This window comes from Gymnoscopelus braueri (genome assembly GCF_963280865.1).
Source record: "Gymnoscopelus braueri genome assembly, chromosome: 14".
Lineage (NCBI taxonomy): Eukaryota > Metazoa > Chordata > Actinopteri > Myctophiformes > Myctophidae > Gymnoscopelus > Gymnoscopelus braueri.
The window spans coordinates 12,648,794-12,675,152 of NC_137619.1; the positions used below are offsets into that span (position 1 = coordinate 12,648,794).

Sequence of the window (26,359 nt, forward strand, 5' to 3'; positions counted from 1 at the left end):
AAAAGGAGCCGAAATACTGTCTGGGGGTGCAGAAATACCGCTAAATCGGTAGTGGAGTCAAAAGTACAATATTTTTCTTTGAAATGTAATGCAGTGAAAGTCTAGCCTGACACTCAGCCTGAATTTTCATTTAGTTTCACTCCATTATTCAGTCTGAAAGCCCAATAAATATCCCAAAATACAAATGCTCAAGTATAGTACAGATGCTCCAAAATAAATTACTTACTGTAAGTACTTAAGTTACTTTGACTGAAGTAAGATATTTGTGGAAAACTATTACTTTTCAGGATTCAAATTAAAAAGCAACAAATGTACAGTAGCAGATCTACGCGTTTCGAGCTTGTACATCTGCTACTTTTCATGCTTTTGTGTGACGCTGTAGTATGATCAAGTAGGGCGTTAATTTACGGGGGGAACAATATATGGAGATAAGAGGTTTCTTGGTTCTACTGCCCGCCACTGTATTCCAGACATGCCTCTGCCCAGCAGTGTTTTCCACCTCCAGTCCAGGTGAGACATTGTAGTCCCTGCAGGGAGTTGTGGGTCTGCCAGTTGGACGTGTTCATAAAAAAAAAAAAAAAAAGGGAATTAAGAATCTGACCAGGAGGCATCCTGAACACATGCCTGCACTGGTGGATCAAGTACTCACATCTTTTATACCAGTGGTTCTCAAACCTTTTCCATGTTGATGACCCCCACATTGATACCGGTATGTAATTTGGCCAGGGACCCCCATCTCAAAATATATTTTGTGCCTGGGACCCCCAGAAGAAAACATTTGTGTTAAAAATGTTCGCTTAAAAATATATTCAAAATTTTGCAAAAATGTTCAAGATTTAAAAAAAATAGCAGACCTACAAGCTCATTGCGCGGCACCGAGTGCCGCGCTATGAGCTTGTAGATCTGCTATTTTTGAATAGCCAAAGAAATCTAAAATGACACAGATGCGTTCCCGGATTGAATGGGTTAAATACAGAACTTGAGTAAATGTACTTAGTTACTTTTCAGCAGTGAAACAACTGGCTCTCTTTGATGCTTGGAGCAGCGTCTCTGCTCCAGGCTCATGAAGTACAGCTGTCATAGAGCAGTGCTTCTCAAACATGTTCATGTCAAGGACCACCTAATTATATTATATCGCTGTATCGCGGCGGGCAGAAAACCTCTCATCTCCATGTTCTAACCTTTTGTGTTTTTTTAACCATAAATTAACGGCCTACATGTGTCACACGAAAGCATCAAAAGTAGGTTTCGAGCCTGTCGATCTGCTACTTTTGCTATTTTTTTATTTGAATTCTGAAAAGTACGTTTTGGACATAATATGAGGTTTCCACCCGACAGAGACGATATGTATCTGGCCACGGACCCCCATCTGAAAAGGGACCGCCATTTTTTTTTTAAATAGCTGATTTAGTTATTTTCGAATAGCCAATGTATCCAGGGGACCCTTTGGAAACCCCTTCATGGACCCCTTGGGGTGGTGCTCGGACCCCACGTGTCCTGGGGGTCCTTGAAATTAAAACATTTGAGATGCGATGCAAGAGTGCGGACTAGCTGACACCAAATTTAAGTTGACGATAAATTGTCACACATAATTGCGATTAACGTTTTAATTGTGTTTTGGGGAACATGGGAACATAATACAATTTAGTTGTTTTTTTTTGCTTCATTTTTTTTTTTTACATACATTTGTTTTTACTGCAGAAATAGCTGATCTACAAGCATACAACACATCACTGTGTGTGTGTGTGTGTGTGTGTGTGTGTGTGTGTGTGTGTGTGTGTGTGTGAGTGTGAGTGTGAGTGAGAGAGTACTGTTTAGCCCCATAGCTAAGTCCACCCACTGGCTGGGCCGTAACTGTGTCAACAGAGATGATCCCATAGCCTCGGGGACCGTAACCGTGACAACAGAGCCCAGAGCGCATGCTCAGTAACTTTCTAACTCTGCAGGTTTCACAAAATATGCTAATAAAAAGCTTAAATTTGGGAAAAGTGAAAAATGGCGTTTGTAGCTGTCTTCCTAGGCTATAATGGTCAGTTCAGATCAATTGCTCAACCCACTGAGGAGAAAAACGTGTTCAGACAGGTTTCCTTTCCTTAATATATAGCCTAGTAGGAAGTAGGATAGGATATGAAGAGGATATTTTTTTTAAAGCAGATATTTACTCGTGACCCCAACTCATTCACTGCCAGAATTTTTTTTTTTTGCGTTTGCCCACTGCCAGAGATTTTTCATTGAAAAAAAAAAGTACTCAGGAGCTGAGATACAACATTTTTAAGTTTTAAGTTAACAAGGAAGTGGATGGGAGTCTAGATCTTCGAAAAATCATATCTCCTTGGTCTTTGGGTCAAATAATAAATAAAAAAAATATTATATATATTTTTGAAAAATTAAAAGTCGTTTTAGTCGTGCTTGGCAGACAGGGCCTAAGGGACAGAAGTCGTTTTAGTCGTTCTAGGCAGGGAATGAGTTAAAAAATGGTTATGAAACCCAAAAATGGGTCCCACTCCCGACCCATAGTTTGTGAACCACTACTCCTGTGAGAAGGAGTCAGACACTGAAGCTGGGGAGATCAGCAGAGAAAGATGTATTACTGCTGTAGAGTGATTGGGGCTTTTCATGTGGAGAAAGCTGCTCAAGTGTGTAAATGTCAAGAGTAGAGCCATAAAGTGTGTGATAGACCATTACTCCGCAACCTCCGCCCGAGACACACACACACACACACACACACACACACACACACACACACACACACACACACACACACACACACACACACACACACACACACACACACACACACACACACACACACACACACACACACACACACACACACAAACACACGCACACATATACACGCTCATGCACTCGGTGGCCTACTTTTTTGACCAAGCTGGACATTGTCTACACTCCATGGACCCCCATCTGAGAAGATGTTGTGCAGGACCCCAATAAGAGAAGATTTCTGTAAACAAAAAAACGAAAGAGAAGTAGTAAAGAAAAAAGAAAGAGAGAAAAATTATTCAAACATTTTCAAAACTACACAATATATAATCTCACAACGCATCACATGCGACGCATGTTTTAAGAATTATGAATTAGGGTTAAGGTGAAGGTAAAACCTCCACATATCTGGTCAATATAAAATACCAATGACCAGATCTGTAGAGGGTGCACTTGAGTAAATACAATATTTTCCGTCTGGCTGACGTATTTTATTTTCTGCCCCAAAATGTTTCCCACCACAGAGAATAGTCTTTCAACATTATAAAACTGCCTTTGTTTCGGTGAGTAGTGAAATTGTTTTATTTCTTTTTACTACGGTTGGAGACCTCACATGGTAGTGGAATTGTCTTGCTATGGGGGATAGCACCATGCCTGGCAGAGGGTTAGCGAACTCGCTAACTTTCTGGACCAGAGCTAGGGGAGAGACCCCCCTCAAGGACCCCTGGGGCTCCCTGGACCCCACTTTGAGAACCACTGGTCTAACACTAGAGGGATAAAAAACACTGGGGCAGTCGAGAGTAGGAAAGACTCTTTGCCAGGGACGGACTCCAGTCATTGTTCTTCAGACTGGATCATACTCTCAGAACCCACAAGACATTGTGTTTAAACCCCAGGCCAGTCACTCATTCACATACAAGAGAGCCAGAGTACAGTACACAGAGTAGATGGTTTGAAAAGCCCAGGCCAGTCACTTAATCCATATTTCGTCTCTGTCGGGTTGAAACGTACAATCTACAAGCTCGCGCCGCGTTTCGAGCGTGCATATCTGCTACTTTTGATGCTTTTATACACAATCAGTGAAAATATGGAGATGAAAGGTTTCTGCCCTACAGCAACGATTTACAAAAGAGCCAGAGTAGAGTACACACAGAGTAGATGGTTTAAACCCCAGGCCAGTCACTCAACCCATATTTACAAAAGAGCCAGAGTAAGAAGAAAATACAGGATATATGGAGAAATCTGTAATTGAGAAACTGAAGCATTTGCAAAGTGTTTCATGAAGTTCTGATCTAGCTTTGATCTTCTTTTTTAAATGGCGGCCTTCAAATCTATTTTAAAGTGGTTTTCAAATGTGGTAATGTTACGTCAATGTTATGTGACGCCCACTGTTTCCTCCGTGTGACGCCCACGGTCCACTGTCCATCCACAAGACCATTTTAATAACATGTGGAAAATGTTGGGGAAGGAAAGGAATTCAAAGTTGTGAAAATGTGTAAAAGGTTGTGCCTATAATAACATGCCTAAAATAGGGATGCCATGTTGAAAGTGGCTAAGCAACCTAGCACAGTGGTTCTCAACGCCAGGTCCGGTAAGGGTCCATTTGGTTCCATTTTTACACTCTCACAGTTAAATTAACACTGAGGATTTTGGATAATTGTAGATTCGGGTCATAGAGTCCTTAAAAACAGTTTCAAATTGGGTGTCCATCCATGGCCTAATCAATGCATATCAAAAATAGTACAATGGGAATGTTTATTATGTTATCTTTTGCTAACAAGGTTATTTAAAAAAAAAAGAAGAGAACCTTTTGAAAAAACATAATTACTCACTGACAATTATCTGAACATTGATCTCTTGCCAAAAGAAAACTATTGTTCACCAGTTCAATAGAATTCACTTCACAATGAGCTACTCTACCTCTGATAAATTATTTGTTTTTAATTTACTGGTTTAATCTGGAGATATCTCACTTCAAACTCACCTATAATAGCATTCTTTGAACTCATATTTCCAGGGAATTAGCTCTCAGATGTTATTAGGTATAAACACAGCCAATCAGGAATGCTCTGGTGTTGTTGAAGAAATGGCAGAAATATTAAATAATTAAGTGCCTGCCTCTGTTTGATATCTAAGCTTTTATCAACACATTCTCAACAAGGTGATTAAATTATGAAACAGACTAAAGCAATAATCATTATGTAGCACCTCTCTACCAGATATTTTATTTATTGTGTGTGTGTGTGTGGGGGGGGACTTGCTTGTCTTCCCTCTGCCGATCACGCTGTTTCCCATTCATTTTTATAAGGAACACTGCCCTCGAGGACATTATCACCTTTACAGTAAAAGCCAGGTTACAGATCCTTCCCACTAGACTCACTCAACCTTTCCCTCTGGTTTCCCTCCACTCATGTACCTCATTGTTTGTATCACACCACAGGGCTTGTTACAGAAACCATGTCATTCTGAATGGCTGCTATGCTTATAAAGGGCTTTACATGGCACGCCACGACAGAATAGTTGATCTCATAACAAAGGACATTTCTAAACATTTTACACTGTCTGTGAGAATGTGCAAACATTCCTGTGTCAAACGTTCCATGTTTCAACTCTCCTACTCCTGAAATCTCTGCACAGGTCTCTGCTAATACACCATATGTTATTGTTGTCAATGAAGGCTTCAAATCATTTTCCAATCTTGAAGTGGCCTGCACCTTTGACTCTAGCTTAGAGGATACCAGCTCCTCCATTCCATCACAGAGCTAGGCTATACGTGCAATCTACTTGTGTTTATCTTTGGCAGCCTAGGACATGTACATACATAGGTTAGTTGTAAGAGGCTTCCAACAACTTCCAAACAAAAAAAGCAGCTAAACTGCTTGCAAAATTCTGTGCAATCTCTTCTACTATCGGTAGCTGCCAAATATGGCGAAGACAATGTTACTTATTTGATTTGCTGACGGTAATTAGTTTTTTACAGCACCTTGTAATATTTGTCCTTGTATTGTATCGCTTATGTGGCCATAAATAAATGATTAAGTGTGTGTGTGTGTGTGAGTGTTGTATAACTGTATTAATAGAATTAGTAGTATTAGTAGGGAAAAAAATGGCAAAAATAGCAACAATAGCACTACTATTTTTGGTGCATGACAACTTAGGGTCAGGGTTAAAAATGGCATTCATAAAATTGCTAAATTGAAAAATGGCATTCAATCCAAAAATGTGGATGTCCTCCCAAGTATAGCAATACAGACACGCGTGCGTTGTGTTTTAACAAGTCAGTTGGCATATGCAATGCCAGTTGGTACCACAAGGTGGTGCTTCCTTTTGTTTTTGCTTTGAAACATTATGTGACGTCGCTGCCACTATATTCTCCATTGTATGTCGGGGCGCGCAGAGTAAAGGCACTCTACTGTATGTTCATGTTCATGACTAAATAGTTTAGTGCCGTGAGACCTGGTTTCATTTGGTCGATGTTTACATTATTGGCTGCTAAATAAACCAGATGTTTTGACGTTATATCCGTGGTCTGTCACTTACCTGGATTAACTGTTGTACCTATGCTGCTAGGCTGCTACTCCGGTTCCCAACATGTGTGTGCGCGTGTGTGTGCGTGCATGTGTGTTTAACCGCAGGTGCCTGGGTGGTGCTGGAGTAAAGTTCCTGCCCACCACTGTGGGCAGGAACTAAAGGACTAAATCCTCCACGGTGCCTCCAGCTTGGCCGGGGCGCTTCAGTGAACACAGTTGGCTGTGTTCACTGGCTGTTATTAAGGCTGCTACTATGTCTGAAAAATAAATTTCTCTCTTATGTTTCTGAAAGAACATGTACACACCTGCATATGATGATAATGTTCTGTACATTATGTACATACATACATTACCTGCTGCTATCTGTATACTTTATATCTATATTATTTAACCTGTGTGTCTATCCTGTGTTCTTTTTTCTACCTCTATCTTCTCTCCTCTCATGGAAACTACACAATGATGGAGCGTGCACGAAAAAACATAATTTCACCCACTCCTTTTACACCTGTAAACCTGTGATGTGACAATAATATAGCTGTATATATTCTGATTCTCCTCTCTCCACGGTTATGATGAAAGAACCATAGGAACTGTGATGTTCCGCGATGATTAATATCTCTCCTCTCTCTCTCCTCTCAGACACACTATGAAGATGGAGAGTACATCATCAGACAGGGTGCCAGAGGAGATACGTTCTTCATCATCAGCAAGGGAAAGGTGAGCGTGACCCCTCAGTCTCCACCCCTAGTTGTCATTATGTGTGGGAACACGGTGACACCGCAGACACTTGTGCGGTATCTCTAACAAGGACGGTGTTACATTGAGCGAGAGCTATCACTCAGCTCTCATCAGGTGAGAAAAAAGAAAGGGAGAGGATGGAGCCGGGGCGAGCGGGAAGGTGCGAGAGAGGCTCCATCTTTGTACACCTCCTCTGCTGTCTGTACCTCTCACCAGTGGTGGAAAAAGTACTCACATTTCTTACTTAAGTAAAAGTATCAATACTGCAATGTAGAAATACAAGTAAAAGTACAAAAGTATTCGTATCAAAATGTACCAAAAGTAGAAAGTCCCATTTCAAGTTTTCAAATGTAGAAAATATTTAAAAATATTTTGAAAATAGCAGATCGACAAGCTCACAATGCGTCGCGACGCATTGTGAGCTTGTAGATCTGCTATTTTCAAATGACCTAAATGTATATAGGGCTAAAGTGGTTACTGTATGTTTTGTAATAATAATCAAAATCTACAAAGTAACTAGTAACTAAAGTTTTCAAATAATTGTAGTGGAGTAAAAGTACAATATTTGCCTCTGATATGTATTGGAGTAGAAGTAAAAGTATTGGAAATACTCCAGTAAAGTACAAATACCTCAAAATTGTACTTAAAGGGGAAGACCACTCATTTTCAACATTGAACTATGTCTTTAATGCACCTTAGAGCTGTTTGTGGAAATAAAAAAAAAGTCCCCCCCCCCCCCTCTATGTTGCCTAGAACTGGATAATTGATTGAGGTCATGTGATCAGTGACATACGCAGGGTGGAATTTTTGCTGAGGGGGCGGAGCCAAAAGTACAGCCTGCGTATGTCACTGATCACATGACCTCAATCAATTATCCTTTTCTAGGCAACACCGAAGGGGGGGGGACTTTTTTCTTATTTCCACACAACAGCTCTAAGGTGTATTAAAGACATAGTTGTGAGTGAGTGGTCTTCCCCTTTAAGTACAGTACTTGAGTAAATGTACCTAGTTACTTTACACCACTGCCTCTCACCACCTGTCACACCTCTCACCACCTCTCATACCCAGCACAGATGGGACTCTTATGTGATGAGGAATTGGCTCGCTGTCGAAACTAGAGTCTGACCGATTTTTGGGTCCGATCTCAAACTTTTTCATGCCAAGGACCCCCAAATTGATAGATATTTGGCCGCGGACCCCCATCTGAAAATGTTTTGTGCCGGGAACCGCCAGACGAGAAGATTTGTGTTTAAAAAATGCAAAATGATTCAAAATTGTCCAAAACAATAGCAGACAAGCGCCGTGAGCTTGCATATCTGCTATTTTTTGAATAGCCAACGTATAAAATATGGATAAAGGGGTTAAAATGATTGTGATGCTGTATTAACACAAAAAGTGCCAAAGGTCCTAATCAATTCGAAACACTTTAGATTAGGTTTGATTAAAGTTTCTATTTGAGAACATTTAACTAGAATTCATTTTGATTTAACCATTTAATATTCTTCGAACGCGACGGATTGTGAGCTCGTAGATCTGCTGTTGTTCACCCACAATGACATGACCCACGATAGGGACACCAGTTTGAAAGTGGTAAAAAAATAATCATGAAACATCGATGGAATAATTGCTGATACCGATACCAAAAAAGTTAAATAATGCCAGATATACAGTACAGTACAGGATGTACAGTACAGTATGTGCCAGACAGATATATATTGTCAAAACAGGAGGGAGAGAGGAACAAACAGAAAGAAAGCCTGCCTCGATTGTTCCCCACTTCCTTCACACAACCTTTGTCCAATACAGGCTCTGGGAGTCGATGTAGCCGTGTCTTAAACATTAACCCTTTAAGACCTGAGAAGATTCTAGAAATGTCTTCTAAATCCTAACAGTTTTTTGAAAAAAATCTAAAAAAAATATTTTCGAGATTTTTCAAAAATAGCAGATATACAAGCTCGTAGTGCGGCACTCGGTGCCGCGCTATGAGCTTGTATATCTGCTATTTTTGAATAGCCAAAGAAAGCTAAAGTGACACAGATGCGTTCCAGGTATCAATGGGTTAAGCCTGACGCGACGTGAATCGTTCACTGTCTGGAGTATTCAGCAACAGGACTTGGATACAGTTGCAGTTTGTACAGTTTGTCACCTGTGTGGTTCGTTCTCTGGCACGGAGCACCAAAAGTCCATAGTGGCGCGACACCGTCGTACGACGAATAGGCTGATCTATAACTGCGGCACACAGCAGCAGCAGACTGTCGGGAATGAACCCACACTGACATTGTCAGATCATGATGAAAACATTAAAGAGGTGGTGCCATGGTTTTGCACTTTTTCTGTTTTTCATGTGTCTATGAGGTTGATAGAACTTCATTAAGCCCCCCGGTGGTGTTTTTATGGTGTTTTATGTCTTCTCTGACTATTTGGAGTTTCTTCCTGGAGGCTGAAACCTTGAGGGTCAAAAGTGCCAATAGAGAAACAGGGGCATTGTGACATCACAATGCCATACCCTCCCCCTCATTATCATAACACAACAGGTGTGGGCATGAGGAGGAGGAGGGACTAGGACAGGTGGGTGGTGCTAAGGTGGTGGAGGAGGTGCTAAGGTGAGAACCAGGTATACTTAATGAACTGGAGGCGTGTCCACATAAAAACAACATTTTACACTTACTGTACACTTTTATTTTTTTTGAAAAAAATCCTTACATAATAATAATACCTTATGATCAGGTTTTAAGGTTGAAAAATATCATGGCACTCCATCTTTAAATTATTATGATGGGTTTTATGAATGGCTGTACTACTTTATCCAAATAATAATATTAATAATAGGTTTAAATGTTACATTAGCCTATCAGCATTTTCCCAATTGGCCACGATGGCCGGTGATGTTTATAATTAACATTTTATCGGAAACGGAAACCCTGGTCCATACATACTTTTTTTCTGCATTCAGATTGCCAGGATGCAACTGTCCTTGAAATATCTGTCATTGTCTGTCTCTTGATTTATTTCTTGCCCTTAATATTTTTCCCTACCTAACCTGCCCCCCTGCAGTCACATTGACGTCTGAATCTTTATTATACCGACCCTCACATTTAGACAGACTTATGGATATTGGATGGGATATTTCATATTATATCCCAGCCCTGGCTGAATAAAACTTTATAATGGATTAATTAAAGCCAAATGACATTCTATCTTCCTTCCCTCTAAGACCTGTTGAAGGACACTTGTGTTAATGGCATTGGTGTCTGCCATCGCTCACATGTCTCATAGGATAATGAATTGGCGCGTGTAGCGCGAGCAAGGGTGTCGGTCACAGTGGCAGTGGTGGAAGAAGTACTATGGAGAAATACTCTGTTACAAGTAATGGTTCCTGTATTTAAAAAAGAAATACTGGCATCAAAATATACCTAGTACAAAAGTAAACATGCTCAAATGTTTCAAAATGTGTCGAAAATAGCTGATCCACAAGCACACGACACGTCGCTTAGATCTGCAATTTTCTAATAGCAAAGTATAGAATAGGGCTAACCTGTATGTTTTGTCAAAATCTGCAAAAGCTGTACTAAAGTTGTGAAATAATTGTAGTGGAGTGAAAAGTACAAGATGGTGTTACTAGTTTGAGATTCCATTCATCTTAGAAAGAGAAAGTGACGCCACACCATTGAAAGTAATACCTGAAAACCTGTACGGGGGGGGTTCGCTCGTTCTTGATAAATTCATCCATTGAACGTTGATCATGCATTTTCAAACATTTTCTAAAAGTAGTTGAATTTGCAGATGTACAAGCTCACAACATGACGCGACACGTTGTGACCTTGTACATCTGCTACTTCCACTGTGCCTCCTCTGTCCCACATTACCACCTCCATCCCTGGTTCTCGCTCCCTCACCCACCTACCTGTCTCACCTTCCTATACCTGTCTCATCCGCTCTCCAGGTGAACGTGACCAGGGAGGATCTACCCAACGGAGAGCCTGTCTACCTGCGCAGCCTGTTGAAGGGAGACTGGTTCGGCGAGAAAGCCCTGCAAGGGTGAGTCCTCAACTGCCCACCGCCCGTTTCAATCCTAGTCCAAGTCCAACCTAGTTCAGTGGTTCTCAAACATTGTCAAGGACCCCCATATTCATATGTATTTGGCCGCTGACCGCCATCTGAAAATATGTTGAGCCCCCCCGTACAACATTTGTGTTGTTAAAATGTTTCTAAAATATATTTTTTTTATTTGCAAATGTACAAGCAGCATACAACACGTTGCATCATGACATGTTGTGAGCTTGTATATCTGCTATTTTCAAATAGTAAATTTGATTCTATATTAACTTTTAATGTTGCTGGGTGCCCCCTGGAACCCCCCTCAAGGACCCCACTTTGAGAACCACTGACCTAGTTAACACCTGACTGCCATGACTGATGACACAATGATTATATTTGCACTTTCTTTTTTAGATTTGCTATAAATCACTCTTCCTTCATCTCCCACGCTTGTTATCATCTTCACCCATTTTCCCCACTCACTCACTCTTGACAGGCAAGGTGTTGATAAGAAAAACCTGCTTTAGATGCACGCATCAGACAATACTGTACCGGCGTTAGGGTTGCCAACCGTACCTTGAAATAAGGAATCGTCCCTTATTTGGAAAATAAAACACGTGCCCCTTATTGAACTGATAAGCGACACACTTTGTTCCTCAATCAATGACACACATCTTACAAGTTTTTTTTGTTTGTTTTTACTTTGTTGGATTTTCCACAGAAGCATTCAACATCAAAAGTTGGTATTATGCAGATACGTAATAGCTTCCTCCAGTGCAAACCATCACATACAAAACTTGCAATAAACATATTGTATTAGCACCCAAACACTCAAAACACACAGGAAATACAGGTTAAATAAAACAAAAACAAAAACAAATAGATAAACATAGACAGATAAACAAAACAAAACATCAGTCAAACAGTACTTATCAATGACACATCTATAATCTGCATAGCAGCAAAACACCCATCAGCAAGCCCATCACATCAACACTCCACCAGACCTCACGTATCCTCCTTCAGGGATGGATTGAAATTCTGTACAAAATGAAAGAATGGACCCCATACTTACTGGATGAGCCACTTAATGAGAATCTAATCTTTTCTAGTTTTAGACAGTCTCTTTAGATGTCTCTTATCCAGTGAGTGTGAGAGGGGGAAGTAGGTGATGTCCAATTAATCAAAATGAGTCTCCTAGCCAACAGAGTAACAAAAGCCAAAACATCCTTTTGATTCTATTTTTGTAACGCTGTAGTATAATCAAGTAGAGCATTAATTTACAAAAAAACACAAACATTTAAAATATGGAGATGAGAGAGAGAGACGTTCAACATCTACTATGTGGCTCAGAACCTTTGCCTGAAGACCAAAAATCCTTCAATCCTCCCTCGCGCCATATCATGAGCTTGTATTTTCACACGACACTGTCATATGACAGGCGACATATACGTTAAGCATAATCTCCACATAGTTACATTTTGCGGTGTGGAATCGAAATCGGAATAACTTTTGGTGTCACATCATATAGGTTTACAGGTGTAAAGAAGTGGGTGAAATAATTGTGTGTGTGCAAGCTCCATCAATCAAACTTTTGAGGAAAAGGGGGGATAAGGAGAAATACAGGCAGAAATCAGGTCAGAAGAAATATAGATGTATACATACAGCATAAAAAGGTAGCAGGTAAGAACATGAGATTAGACATAAGGTGCAGGTATGTACTGTACATGTTATGTTATTTTGTATAGGGGCTTGGTTTCCTTCACCCGCTGTTAATTCACTAGTGTTCCCTGTGTTGTTATGAGCAAGCATGTGAGCATAATGGTGTTGCTGATGTATCAGCTACTAAGGGCTAGAAACAAACAAGCACTAAAACACCCACGGAATATGACGGCTCCCACAGTGCTTTCAGCACTGTTCCCATCAGGCACCATGTGTTACAGTAGACCTGTCCTAGTTTGGCTTATACAGGTGACGCACAACGCCTGTTGTTGATCTCCGGATCATCTCAGGGGCATCTCAGGGACGCCTAGCTTCGCTAATGGCTCTTTTCTACGAGGGTTAAACCAGAACCTTACGTCTCGCACACTGTTCCCATCGGGCACCGTGCATCTCAGGGACGCCTATAGCTTTCCATAACCTGAAAATGTCCAGAACCTGTGACGTTCTGTCATGGTATTTTTTTGACCCAGCTAGCCGCGTGGAAACAGCCAGAGCCTGTGTCTTGTGTGGCAAAGAAACTGTGCATCATTGAAAAAGGCATTAGATTCATTGCTAGTTCCAAGATTCCACGTTATCTCACTTCTGACAGCGTAGTGGCCTTGTGGTTAGAGAGTCTGCCTTGAGACTGGGAGATCAGGGTTCAATCCTCGGCCCTGTACCTATAGACCAGTAGTTCTCAAATGTCAAGGACCCCCAAAATTATATATATTTTGCCGCGGAACTCCATCTGAAAATGTTTTGTGCCAGGGACCCCCAGAAGAGAATATTTGTGTTAAAAAAATCTAAATTATTCTACATTTTTCAAAAACGTTTGAGATTTTTCAAAAAAAAAGAAGAAAAGGCTATTTTTGAATAGCCAACGTATAAAATATGGATAAAGTGGTTAAAATGAGTGTAATGTTGTATTAACAAATTTAGCTGGGGACCCCCTGGAACCCCCTCAAGGACCCCTGGGGGTCCCCGGACCCCACTATTAAAAAGATAATTACGCAATGCCTCCCTGCTTTGCACTCAGCATCAAGGATAGGACTATAGGGCCAAGACCCTGCCACATAACAGTCATGTCCAGGGGGTGTGCTGCTGGCACGTCAAGCTGCCTCACGCTACTGAAAAAGGAGATAGGCTCCTGATCTAATGGGCCACAACAAGGCCTCGGGAACACGTTTGTTTTCCCAAGGCTACTTCACCTCTGAAACACGAAAATCAGTTGTTTCAATGACAGGCCATCAGGTTGATAATGTTATGTCTCCGTCTCCACTGCGCTGCTGCTTGAGAGCGGAGAGAGGAAACCAGCGTGGGTCTCGAGTGTTCTGGAGGAATGAAGGGCTATAATGGAAAAGCCCAGAACACCTGGACACTGACACACACACACACACACACACACACACACACACACACACACACACACCCCCACCCACACACACACACACACACACACACACACACACACACACCTGCACACACTCTGACAGACTACATACACACACACACACACACACGCAGACGCGCATACCGTACCCACACACGCACACATAACGGTTTAAAGGAAAAGATGCAGCTGGTGCCATCTTGTGGTAGCTCTGTGTGCAACCTCCCTCTGTCATCAGCATCTCTGGGTCTTTCTTTGTATTCCCTATGTCGGGAACTGAAGAAATACACAATTTTAACACAATGCCTGTATGTATTCCTTCAGCGTGATGCTGTCTGAGTCGGTATCTGCGTCGTGGGCTTGTAGATCGGCTATTTGAACCCTGGCTTCATGTTGACGTGAGCACCTGTTGCTTGCAACTGTAACACAGTATGTTCTCTCTGGTTGAGGGACAGATGGTTGAGGGTCTCTCCATATGTGCAGGCTAATGATGACAGGAGATAAAAAAAAAACGCACACTAACAACGCATGACAGGCCCATTAACATGCATATGGCACAACATGTGAGACACAAATGATCTCCATCCATGGCTTTGCATGGAGTTTATTATTCCAAACAGGAAAGAAGATCCTGTCCTTTCACATTAATTACATGAGCTTTCATGTCAGGTAGACCATGACCACACACTAATAATTTATAAGCCCACACAAAGGTCTCTGTTCGACCGCTTGTAATTTGATTTGACTGGATTTTCTCACTGGACTGTTTGAAGCCGGATTCTGTAGCATCCATGTTGTAATTAATATGCGTTGACCGACCAGGACAGTCATGTCATTTTTTTAATGCATTTGATTTTGTTTTTGATGCGTTGTATAAGACTCTTGGCGAGTGATGTTCAGAGACACGTGTATAGAATCGTCTCTGTCGGGGGGGAAACCTCAAATGTCCAAAACTGCTCGTGATTCATATTAAAAAATATCGCAAGTAGCAGATCTACTAGCTTTTGAGCTTGTAGATCTGCTACTTTTGATGCTTTTGTGTGTGATGCTGTAGTAGCCTATGATCAAGTGGGGCTTTAATTTAAGAAAAGTTTAAATATGGAGATAAGAGGTTTCTGCCCAACAGCAACGATATATAAAATGTACAGCTTCTTGGTTTGCGGTGTGCGGGTCTGAATAGCTTTTTCACAGCTCCAGCACCCTTCAAGCGGATTTCCATGCCTTTACCTCCCGAGAGGTTGCATCCATTCTCTGTGACCCTGAAAAGGAGGCGTGCGTGTCTACTTGGCATTATTATTAACCCATTAAGTCCGGGAACGCATCTCGTGTCATTTTAGATTTGAGCTATAACCATTATTTTATATTTTGGCTATTTTAGAAAAATCGTGCAAATTTGTGCAAATATTAGATTTTCTTTTCGAACATTTGTAACTCAAATCTTTTTACAAACGTTCGCTTTAAAAAATATATATTCAAAGATTTGCACAAATTTTCAAGATTTTTCAAAAATAGCAGATCTACAAGCTCGTGGTGCAGCACTCAGTGCCGCGCTATAAGCTTGCATATCTGCTATTTTTGAATAGCCAAAGAAATCTAAAATGACACAGATCGCGTTCCCGGATTGAGCGGGTTAATATCATCGTCCGCCTGTCGTGAGCACCATTGTCTCTGGGCGTCTTGAGAAAAGAGAAAGGCCCATTCAGCTATATACCTTTGATGGTGGTCAAGCACGTCCCTTGCATATAAATATCAGACCCTCATCATGGCCAACCGTAGGCTTTTGATGAGGGGGACCGCCTCTCCAAGCCGGTCCTAATTACAAGTTAGCCGCGTGCGTCCCTTTTCATGCTCATGAAACTCAATAGCCCTCCCTCTCTTATATTATATCTTTGTGCGTCTGAAGGTGGTGCCTTTGATCTGGGGGCAAAGAAAAAAACAACATATTTACAAATCAAAGTCTGTTGTCTCGGTGTTGGCGATAATGGTTTGTTTTTAAGGTTTGTGTGTGTGTGTGTGTGTGTGTGTGTTTGTGTGCGTGTTAGAGAGAGAGAGGGAGATAATTACAAGTTGGACACGTATAATTATTATAATAATTTGGTCCCCATTGGGTCCTCCTCCGTTGGGTTATTTTTTGTCACTGTATATTTGCACATACTGTATGTGAAATGTGTCCTCTGCATTACCCACCCTATATCAGCTGTGAGTTCAGTACTCGGGGAGCAGGTAGGGGTTAAATGTCTTGCTCATGGACACTTCGACACACACAGTAGACTGGGGGCGTGAAGCCGGGGACCTTTTTGTTTCCCAGGCTTAGAAAACAAGTACATGCTAGACACTAGGTATACCAGTAACTAGGATACCGGTTAAAGTAACTGTTTAATTGCTCTATATTCTGATAATAATCATAGGGTGTTTGTTCAGTGACAGGGGTCTCCTTGTCTCTCCATCTCTTTAAACATAAAATGCATTTTCAGGACTCAGACGGGACACAGATCAAACAAGTTAAATTGGAAGTGATGACACAAAGACATGAGCAGACAAAATTGGAACTGTGGAATTATAAAAATGAAGCTGTAAATGGGCACTCTCCTGATTGGCTGACATGTTGTCACCTACCTGAAAATGTATTGTCTGTTTATCAAAGAGCTGGAGAGACATGGACACTCCTGTTACTGAACAAACACGCTATAGCGACGACCATGTGGACTGGCGCATGTTCCAGGAAGAGAAGGCACCCCTTCCCTTTCTAATTTGTCCCACCTTGGCAAACCTTGGATGTCACATTCCTGCTGTCAGAGTGACGTGTGAGCTTCTATCTGAGGTGTAGATCCATCAGCAGCTCAATGTCACACATGCTGCGGTGCCCTCATCTCATCGCTGCTCTGGGGTGTGATGTGATGTTTTTGTGTGTGTGTGTGTGTGTGTGTGTGAGCGTGTGTGGGTGCATGGGCGTGCATGGGCATGTGTGCAATGATTGCACACACAGTATATATCAATGTTGCAGAAACATTTTATCTCCATATTCGAACCTTTTTTTTTCGCGTAAATTAACGCCCCACTTGATCACACTACAGTGTCACACAAAAGCATCTAAAGTAGCAGATCTACAAGCTCGAAACGCGGCGCGAAGCGAAAAGTAACAGTTTTGGACATATGAGGTTTCCACCCGACAGAGACGATATGTAATATGTGAACCATATCCCCCGCACATTCGTGTGTGTGTGTGTGTGTGTGTGTGTGTGTGTGTGTGTGTGTGTGTGTGTGTGTGTGTGTGTGTGTGTGTGTGTGTGTGTGTGTGTGTGTGTGTGTGTGTGTGTGTGTGTGTGTGTGTGTGTGTGTGTGTGTGTGTGTGTGTGTGTGTGTGTGTGTGTGTGTGTGTGTGTTGTATTACTATTCTGTACGTGTGAGGGGCCAAATGTCCCCATATAAAGTAGAATTTGAGAAAGACTTTGCGATTTGACTTTCAGGACAGTCAGACCTCCATAATGACCCTTATGCATCTGTAACTCATCAATTGTTGGTGTTATGATGGCCTATTGCGTATCAAACTGTTGTTCCCTGAAATGACAAAGGTAGAGGATCACTGAACTAGAGGACGGGATGTGATATAATACCTTTTTCTTATCGTAGGAGCCAGTGTTGGCGCCCATAAATGGATGTGTGCGAACATGAAGGACAGTATGTTGGATATCATGTTACCATAATCAAACATACTGTACCGTATATCTGTCATTGTCTGTGGGTTGGAGAGGATGAAACACTGGCCTGTAACCACAGACAGCTCTCTGAGCCGTCAACCACTTAAACCCTCTATACCATGGGTCTTCAACAGGGGGTCCGGGACCCCTAGTGGGTCCATCAGAGTTACTACAGGGGGGCCGTTACATCTTTGTGTGATAGGATTTTCTCTTTCTTTTTTACATTAACCACTTGAACCTATTGCATCCCTATTCTGATCAACATTAGCCGAAAATAGCAGATCTGCAAGCTTGTAGTGAGCGTTGTGAGCTTGTAGATCAGCTATTTTCAGCAAAGAGGTGTAGAGGGTGTAGACTAGAGATGCGCGGATGGCCTCTCACGACACCCGAATCCGCATGTACAAATTAATTATCCGCCCGTTATCCAACCGCAATAATTATATTATCCAATTTAAATATCCGCACCAACCGTTTTTCCCGTATGTCAAAATATTATTATTTTCTGGTATTCCCCGTTAGTTCTAGTAGCCTATTAGTTGTGCGATGCGATCACAAAATGCATTGATTTAGCCTATGGAATGTCGGTGCGTCTTTTTTCTTTTTTTTTAAACCGGTGCTGCGCTGAACATACAGAGCGCACTGCTCTGCTGCGCTGAACATACAGACTATGTGCGGCATCCAACATACAGGCATCCAACATACATGCGGCATCCAACATACAGAGCGCACTGCTCTGCTGCGCTCAACATACAGACTCTGTATGTTCAGCGCAGCACCGGTTTAAAAAAAAGAAAAAAGACGCACCGACATTCCATAGGCTAAATCAATGCATTTTGTGATCGCATCGCACAGAGGCTGCTCTACACACTCACACAGACACAAGCACGCAGAGATTTAGCTATTTTATGGATAGATATAGATGTCATTAATTTATTTACCGCAATATTTCACCCGCGGTTTATCCGATATTAATTAATAATTATATTTGATTGACCCGAATCCACCCAAACCGCGGCTAAAACCGCGATCCGCGCATCTCTAGTGTAGACAAAGAACAGGACCAATTATATCAAGATTGGTTGAAAATGGGTGAAGTTGTCATTTAACCCTTAACCACCCCTCTATACTGTATCTACAAGCTTGTAGATCGTCTATTTTTAGAAAATGTTGCCCCCAGAATAGGGATGCTGGAGTTCAAGTGGTTAGCCTTCTTGAAGCCTCTATAATGTAATGTAGCTGAAACCTACTCCATTAGATTCCTGCCAGGTTCTGAAGGTGCATTCTCCACACTTCAGTTCCATGATAAAAAGTGGTTGGATTTAGTAATCCTTCTCTCTGAATCTGATTTCCAGTGGTGTGAAGGCTTTCCTCTTTTTGTACAGAGCTGTGGACAGATCCCTGAAAATCCCGGCGTATAGACGGAATGACGGATTACAATGGCACAGGGATCGCTGCCCTCTGCTGAGCATGGCTGCGGTGTGTGTGGTGACTGGTGATGGGTCCGTTCCATTTCAAAGGTCTCCCCTTTGGGACTCTCCCCTTCATTTAGTGCACTCTCAGAGTTAGCAGACCTGGCTGTAAGGGTCCATTTGGACCCCTCTACCCCACTTTGAGATGCACTGGTCTAAGCCAATGATCTATGCGGTAGCCATTCCTGTAAGAATGCTACTGTGTTATTCCCCTCTACTCCGTCTGGAAGGCTGACTAGCCTCAGGTTTTTGTTGCAGGCTCTGCTGTATTTTTTTGTATCATTCAACATGTTCCCTAAGGTTTTTATTTACACTTTGTTGTAGTGGTCAAACTCACGTTTCAGGGCGCCTACCGTCTCATCAATTTCATGTTGCTTCTCCTCAATGCACTTGACACAGCGTCCAAACTCCAAATGCTTCATTGTCAATGATATATTTCTCCTCCTTTTCGGATAGTTTAGTCCTGTGGTTGTCTAAAACTCTTAAACTTTTTTTAATACCACAACCCCATTTTATGGGGTGGAATTTTTGGGCGACCGCACACATTATTTATAGTGCAATTTCAAAGTGGAAATAAAGAATATCTTAAAATAGAAGCCTACATTGTTGGCCTTATATGTATATGAACATTTATTCCCGTTGATTTGTAGGCCTATCTTATCATATGAAATCATGGTGGTGAATAGAGTGCGATCTTGCTGACAGAGAAGGGAAAGTACTTGTCATATAGACTTAATATCATGCTGCTGCATGCAGAGCCTGTTGCTGCATGTTGCCCAGAGGCTGCAGGGTGCCGAGGGGCAGTTAATACCCCCTTTATCCCTAACAAAACCACCATCCATCCCGGCTTTGCACAGAGATTTGGATAGTTGTTGATGGGTTGATATACTGTGTATGATATCGTTGTTGTCGGGCAGAAAACCTCTCATCTCCACATTCTAATTTGATGTGTTTTTTTATCATACTACAGTGTCACATAAATGTATCGAAAGTAGCAGACCTGCAAGCTCGAAACTGTTTAGACCTTATGAGGTTTCCACCCGACATAGATGATGTGGTATGATATTGTCGCTGTCGGGCAGCGAGCCATGTATCTCCATATTTAAAGGGACTACACCATGCATATAATTAATATCATATTGTTTATGTCCCTCAAACGTTTTTCAAAAGGTTTGAGCCTAAATCAAGCCTCAGATATACTCATTCCAACTAACTTCTCTCTGGCTTATAAAGCACTTTCACCTGCAATACCACATTGTCCTGATTTGGCACGTGGTGCTATTGAGCCCGTTTGTATGCATGTTATCTCCTGGTTCTGTGTGGAAAACGTTTTTTTGCTTTGTAGGTGCTTTGTAGGTATCGCATGTGACGTCACAGGCGGGGGCAAATCAGTTGGCCTGTTTTGAGACCAATTTACATAAAACCCCAGATATGCTATAAAAGCCTGAGTGCTCAAACTTGTGTATTTTTTGGGATAGAAGAGAGGTAGGGGAGACCAAAAACACACCAAAAAAAAACTTTCTATGTTTGTTTCATAAATCAATGATATAATGATTTCATGAACCTGAGAGCTATATACCTTTTTGCCATGAGCCACATCCCTCCATCATGTCATCACTGTCCCAAACGGTGTGGTTGTGATGTTTTAATGTAACACTGAACAAGAAACTGATACAGAGACATAATGTTCTATGTCAGGAGAAAACAAAACCATAAAACAAATATGAAAACAGTAAACAGCATATCATTGTTTTTTTAATTGACAATTTAGGCCATTTAGCAGACACGCTTCTCCAGAGACTATTCGAAAAATTCGAAAATATTGTGTATGATCAAGTAGGGCGCTAATTTATGTAAAAACACACACAAAGTTAGAATATGGAGATTTGCCCGACAGAAACGGTATAGTGTATTGTACAAACTTGTGTTGCATATTAAACTTTAAAAAAAAATTAGTTGGTAGGATACAACAGCAGTGACAACACACTGCATGTGGGGAGGAATCAATCAGCATAACGACTAAATTGGCGTGTACAGTAAAAGGGTTACAAAATAATAATAATGTCCTAGACATGAAAATATTTGAGAACCACTGCCCTAGCCTCTGTTGCCACCCCAACCCTCAGTCCTCAGTCTCAGTCTCCAAGAGACAAGTCTCCCTGTTATTTTCATAACCCCCCCCCCCCCCCCCACCCTTACTGGGACATCAGATCACTGTCCAATTACCAGCTTCCTATGAAACATCTACTGGAAATTAACACCACCTGACTCCCTCCCTCCCTCCAGTGTAACCAAGGACCGCTCACGCACAGCATGCAGCTGCTCCTCTGTGTGTGTGTGTGTGTGCGTGTGTGTTTGCGTGTGTGTGCACGCTTGCAATGAGGACCATTTCCTTGGAAAGTGTTGTTTTATGGTTAAACATGTTTTGGGGAGTTAGGCTTCCATTGAGGAGAAGATTCAGATTAGGGTTGCAATTTAGAGTTTAGGAGTATGGGTTGGGGTTGGAGTTATGACTGATTTATACTTAATTGTACTCAATTATATTTACTAAGCTCATCATGTGTCGTGCTGCAATGCGTCGTCAGCTTGCAAATGGCCTATTTCCGGCTTTAGGATCAGGGTTAAAAAGTGCTGATGTTCCTGTCTTCATAAGTATAGGAATACAAAGTTTTGCGCGTGAGTGCGTATATCTGTGTACTGTATCGGGGGGGGGGGGGGTGTCTTTGCCGTCTGTGGTGTCACAGCGGTGTCTTAAGTGGTGACTTCATGAGTCACGTTGACAGATCAGCGGTTTACATTAACAACATGTAGCACTATTCCTCATCCGTAGCAAACAGGTGTCCCAGTCCTGACAGCCTAACATGAAACCCTTGAGATCCCTTAAGGAGGGTCCATGCCAGCATACAGACATACAGTACCTGTTATTTCAGTGTGACGCGCACATTGCCCGCTGCGTGTGTTGTGTTGTGTGTTTATTTGGATCTCCATGGTTAGTAAGTGACGTTAAACGCTGCCTCCCTTTTTTGTAAGGCATAACAAGTCAAGTAACTCAAGAGGTGGAAGTGTGTGTGTGTGTGTGTACTTGGACTACTTAGTTTGTTTAGTTGTTAGGGTTAGGTATTTTGAGGTGAGGTTTAGGGGGTTAGGCTGTAGTTAGGCTTAGTTGTGCACCAGTGTCACGCACCGAAAACATTTTCGGCGTTAGGGTTACAATAAAAATAAAATAGCATTCATAATATCAGCATCCTAAAATTTCCTCACAAGTATATAGTAATACAAACAAACGTGTGTGTGTGTGTGGGTGTGGGTGTGTGGGGGTGTGTGTGTCTGTGTTCCCTTGAGTGCGTATGTGTGCGTGCTTTTTTTTTTTTTTATCTCTCTGTAAGCTGTCTAATCTTTTTTTTTTTCCCCTTTGAATTTTTGTAAACGAGATATCTGCCCTTTGGGGGAAACACAATACAACGGTTTGATTAAATAACTGCCAACTCGGGGAATATCCTCAGAACCTATTAGCGCTCCAATATGCAATCCTTTGAATCCTTTTGAAATATGTAATAATTAATCATACGCTCAAACCGTTTTAACGCCTATGCAGTGTGTCTGTGGGATGAAACACCTGGGGGATTGAACACCTGCATTGCACACACGTATTTATGTCAAGGGCTTTATACGCCTTCTGAACGTATTAACACGTGCAGGCACGCAGCGCTAGATGTTTACACATAGCGCCGTGATATGATGGATTGTTGGGCACGCATTCAGCTGACCCTCAGCCAGTGTTTATGATACCATGAACTACTAATATATCACTCAAGTAGGGGGCTAGGGGGACAGTTAATACCTCCTTTATCTTTAGCCAGAGATTTAGAATAGTTGTGGTTCGGTTGATATGATATGTTATTATAAATTATATATGATAAAAAATGAATATACATATAAAGGCTACTATAGTTTTCATTTGGACTTGAAGCAGGTGCTCTTCCTCTGGTTGCCTCCTTGGCCATGGGTTTTCTAAGCTACAATCTAAATGATACTTTAAAGAAAACTATCGAAGTGTAAACAGCGACACTCCATAAATACAGATGCAAGACGTTAGGCTCAAGTGCACAATGCACATTTCTTGTATTCCTCCAGCCAATGCGTTTTTGGCAATCAGCCTTCCTCAGAGTGAGTTTAAAGTGTGGGCGCATCTTTATTTATGGTGCCTCTATTTCCACTTCTGCGGTTTCCATGAACTATAGTTTTCATTATATTTACCCGTCCCCCCCTTTTTTTTGGACACTTATTCACAGCAGATATTAATCTCACTAGTTGCATCAGTTATAAAAGTATAACATTTAAGGTCGAGAACTACTTCTCCTTTTTCCTCTCTTGTTCTCCTCTTTCATTCTAGTTTCCTCTCTTCTCGTCTCTGTCGGGTTGGAAACCTCACATGTCCAAAACTGTTACTTTTCAGGATTCAAGTTTTGATACTTTTGTGTGACGCAGTAGTATGATCAAGTAGGGCGTTAATTTACGGGGGAAAAAAACACAAAAAGTTAGATGCCGGAGATAGGCGGTTTCTGCCCGACAGCAACGTTTTGCTGTCCTCTGTCCTTTCCTCTTAAACCCTCTTGTCCGGCTAACAGCTGTGACCTTTTTCAGTGGGCCAGAGAGAGGGAGAGAGAGAGAGAGAGAGTGAGAGGGGTCAGTGTGTTTGTTTGGAAGTGGGAAAGCACAGAGGGAGGTTAGATGCCACATAAGCTGGGATTGTCACCTCGGCTCATGTGAAATAGGTCGCCATGTGTTCCTTGGTGCTGCAGGACAGGTCAGGCGAGGGTGTGCAGCAACGATACGGTCGGTTTATGCTGCTTCAATGAAGTCTGCACGTTTTAACAGCTTTAAGTTAAACCTCCATTGTGTATATATACTGTGTACATATACTGTACTTTTTGTTTTGTTTTGTTTTGCAAAGATGGGGATTAAAAGAAGAACTTGTCCCGGCTGTAGATATGGAACCTCACCACCTTGAGTCTTAATCTTAATAACAGTAACAGAAGTTGGAACGACAGACTGTTTAAAGAGAGGCTCTGGGCAGAGTTTACTTTTTAAAACATGGACTCTTGGGACACAGACTCTGAGGATTCTTGCGATTTTGGTGACTCCTCTGAAGATGAACTTGATGTCATTAATAATAAAGAGTAATGTTAAGAATTACATTTTCTTGTATTTTTATGCCACGGATTGCATAAATTGCATTAGATGTGATATTATTGAGATTGATTTTTCAGTGGTTACATCACAAAGGCTCAGCATCCCTCTCTCTCTCTCTCTCTCTGATGTAAAGATGGTTTAATCGATGGTAACACGTTCTCGTTTCGTCTTGTCTTTTCCAGAGAGGATATCAGGACCGCCAATGTCATCGCCGCAGAGACGGTCACCTGTCTGGTCATTGACAGAGAGTGAGTATCATCACGATCACAAAGTGGAATATATGAATTTAAAATCTTAAAACACGTTTAGCTCTGGCGAGCTGAACGCTGAAGGTAAGTGTGATTTGTTCCCTAGTGCAGTGGTATTCAAATTGGGGTCCAGGGGCCCCCAGGGGTCCTTGGGGGGTTCCAGGGGGTCCCCAGCAAAATGTGTTAATACAGTATCACAATCATTTTAACCACTTTATCCATTTATATGTTGGTAGATTTAAAAAATGTAAACAAATAAATAGCAGACGTACAAGCTCACTGCAAGCTTGTACATCTGTTATTTTTTTTTAAACATTTTTAAAATCTTGAATGTATTGGAAAATCTAGAATCATTTAGAAAATACGTATCATTTTGGGCGTCCTTGACATGAAAAAGTTTGAGAACCACTGCCCTAGTCATTAGCTCAAATCACCTTATATTGGGAACATTTAGATTTTAGGAGAATGCTTTTTCTTAAAAATGTGAAACTAATCACATTTGTCACATTAACCTCAATCATCAGCTCAGTTTCACCAGTGTTTAATTGGTTGTTATTTGTGAACCCGTTTTAGTTGCATTGGGATCTTCCTATCTTAGGCCTATACTTTTACCATACTCCTTTCATCTCCTTGATCATTTTGTCTTATAGACTTATAGGATAGATCAGGCGTTTTACAGCTTGAGACCCAAAATGCCTCAAATCAAAATGCCTCAAATCATGAACAGCATCTGATTGCCGTGAAACTTTGGACGCACATTCCCACTAGGCCAAGGAAGAAATGCCACCCTACATTTTTTTAAATAATAGTCTAATGGTGGCGCTATAACAGCCCGATTCATGCTTTTACCTATAACTTACTTAAACGTTAGACACATAGTGGAAAAACCTCTCTCCCAAATGTTTCACATCTGCCTTTTATAGCGCCACCAAGAGGACGATTTATGCTAATCACATTTCTTTTTATATTTCGTCCAAACATCACACAGAATCGGTACACATTATCTCTATAGTCAGGTGATTAAGACGGATCAGTCAGATTTTTTATATTCCATCCTGAATGGTTAAGGTTGGTTTCTAAAGTTCGCATGAGTGCCCCGTTTAAAGTTTTAGTTTTTTGGGTAGGAAATGGAAAAGAAAAGAAAAGGAAAAGAAACCAAACTGGATATTTACTCACAACACAACCCATAAAAGCGGGGTACATGACCCGAAAAGGGTCGCGTCCCCATGTTTGGTAAACACCGGTTTTATTATAGATCGTTATCAGTAAGCTTGAGCCGCAGAACGCAACGTGTAACATTACACACGGCTTGTCATCGTTATTAGATTATGTCATCATGGCTCCATCTGCACCAGTAATCTGTGTGGTAAAGAACAGACTGAATGGTGACACATTAGCCGGGGTCTTCCCCCTCCCCCCTCCCCTCCAGTGGGAGCATGGCAGCCACCTTGAGAGCTAAGTGATGATGGGCCCCAGTGAGTCATTCATACCATAGAACCCCAGGTCCTTACCGTGGGCCTGTCTGTCATGCGTGTGTGTGTGTGTGTGTGTGTCGTTCCAAAGCCAATTTTTTTTTGGGGGGGTAGCTTATTTTCGTTCACTCAACGACAACATCCCGTGTATGTACAAT

General features: G+C 41.6%; 1 protein-coding gene across 3 annotated transcripts in view; it reads left to right on the plus strand.

Moving 5' to 3' along the window:
• LOC308099802 (cGMP-dependent protein kinase 1) overlaps positions 1–26,359 on the plus strand; it is a gene marked incomplete at its 5' end in the record, with an annotated part of 171,419 nt that overhangs the window by 117,711 nt on the left and 27,349 nt on the right. For 2 of the 3 annotated variants that reach the window (XM_080448600.1, XM_080448599.1), the window contains 3 exons: positions 6,894–6,971; positions 10,936–11,030; positions 24,664–24,729. In XM_080448600.1, the coding sequence (XP_080304726.1) occupies positions 6,894–6,971; positions 10,936–11,030; positions 24,664–24,729 (239 nt within the window). Of the gene's footprint in view, positions 1–6,893; positions 6,972–10,935; positions 11,031–24,019; positions 24,125–24,242; positions 24,469–24,663; positions 24,730–26,359 lie in introns of those variants that run through there. The other variant, XM_080448601.1, reaches the window with a different exon arrangement.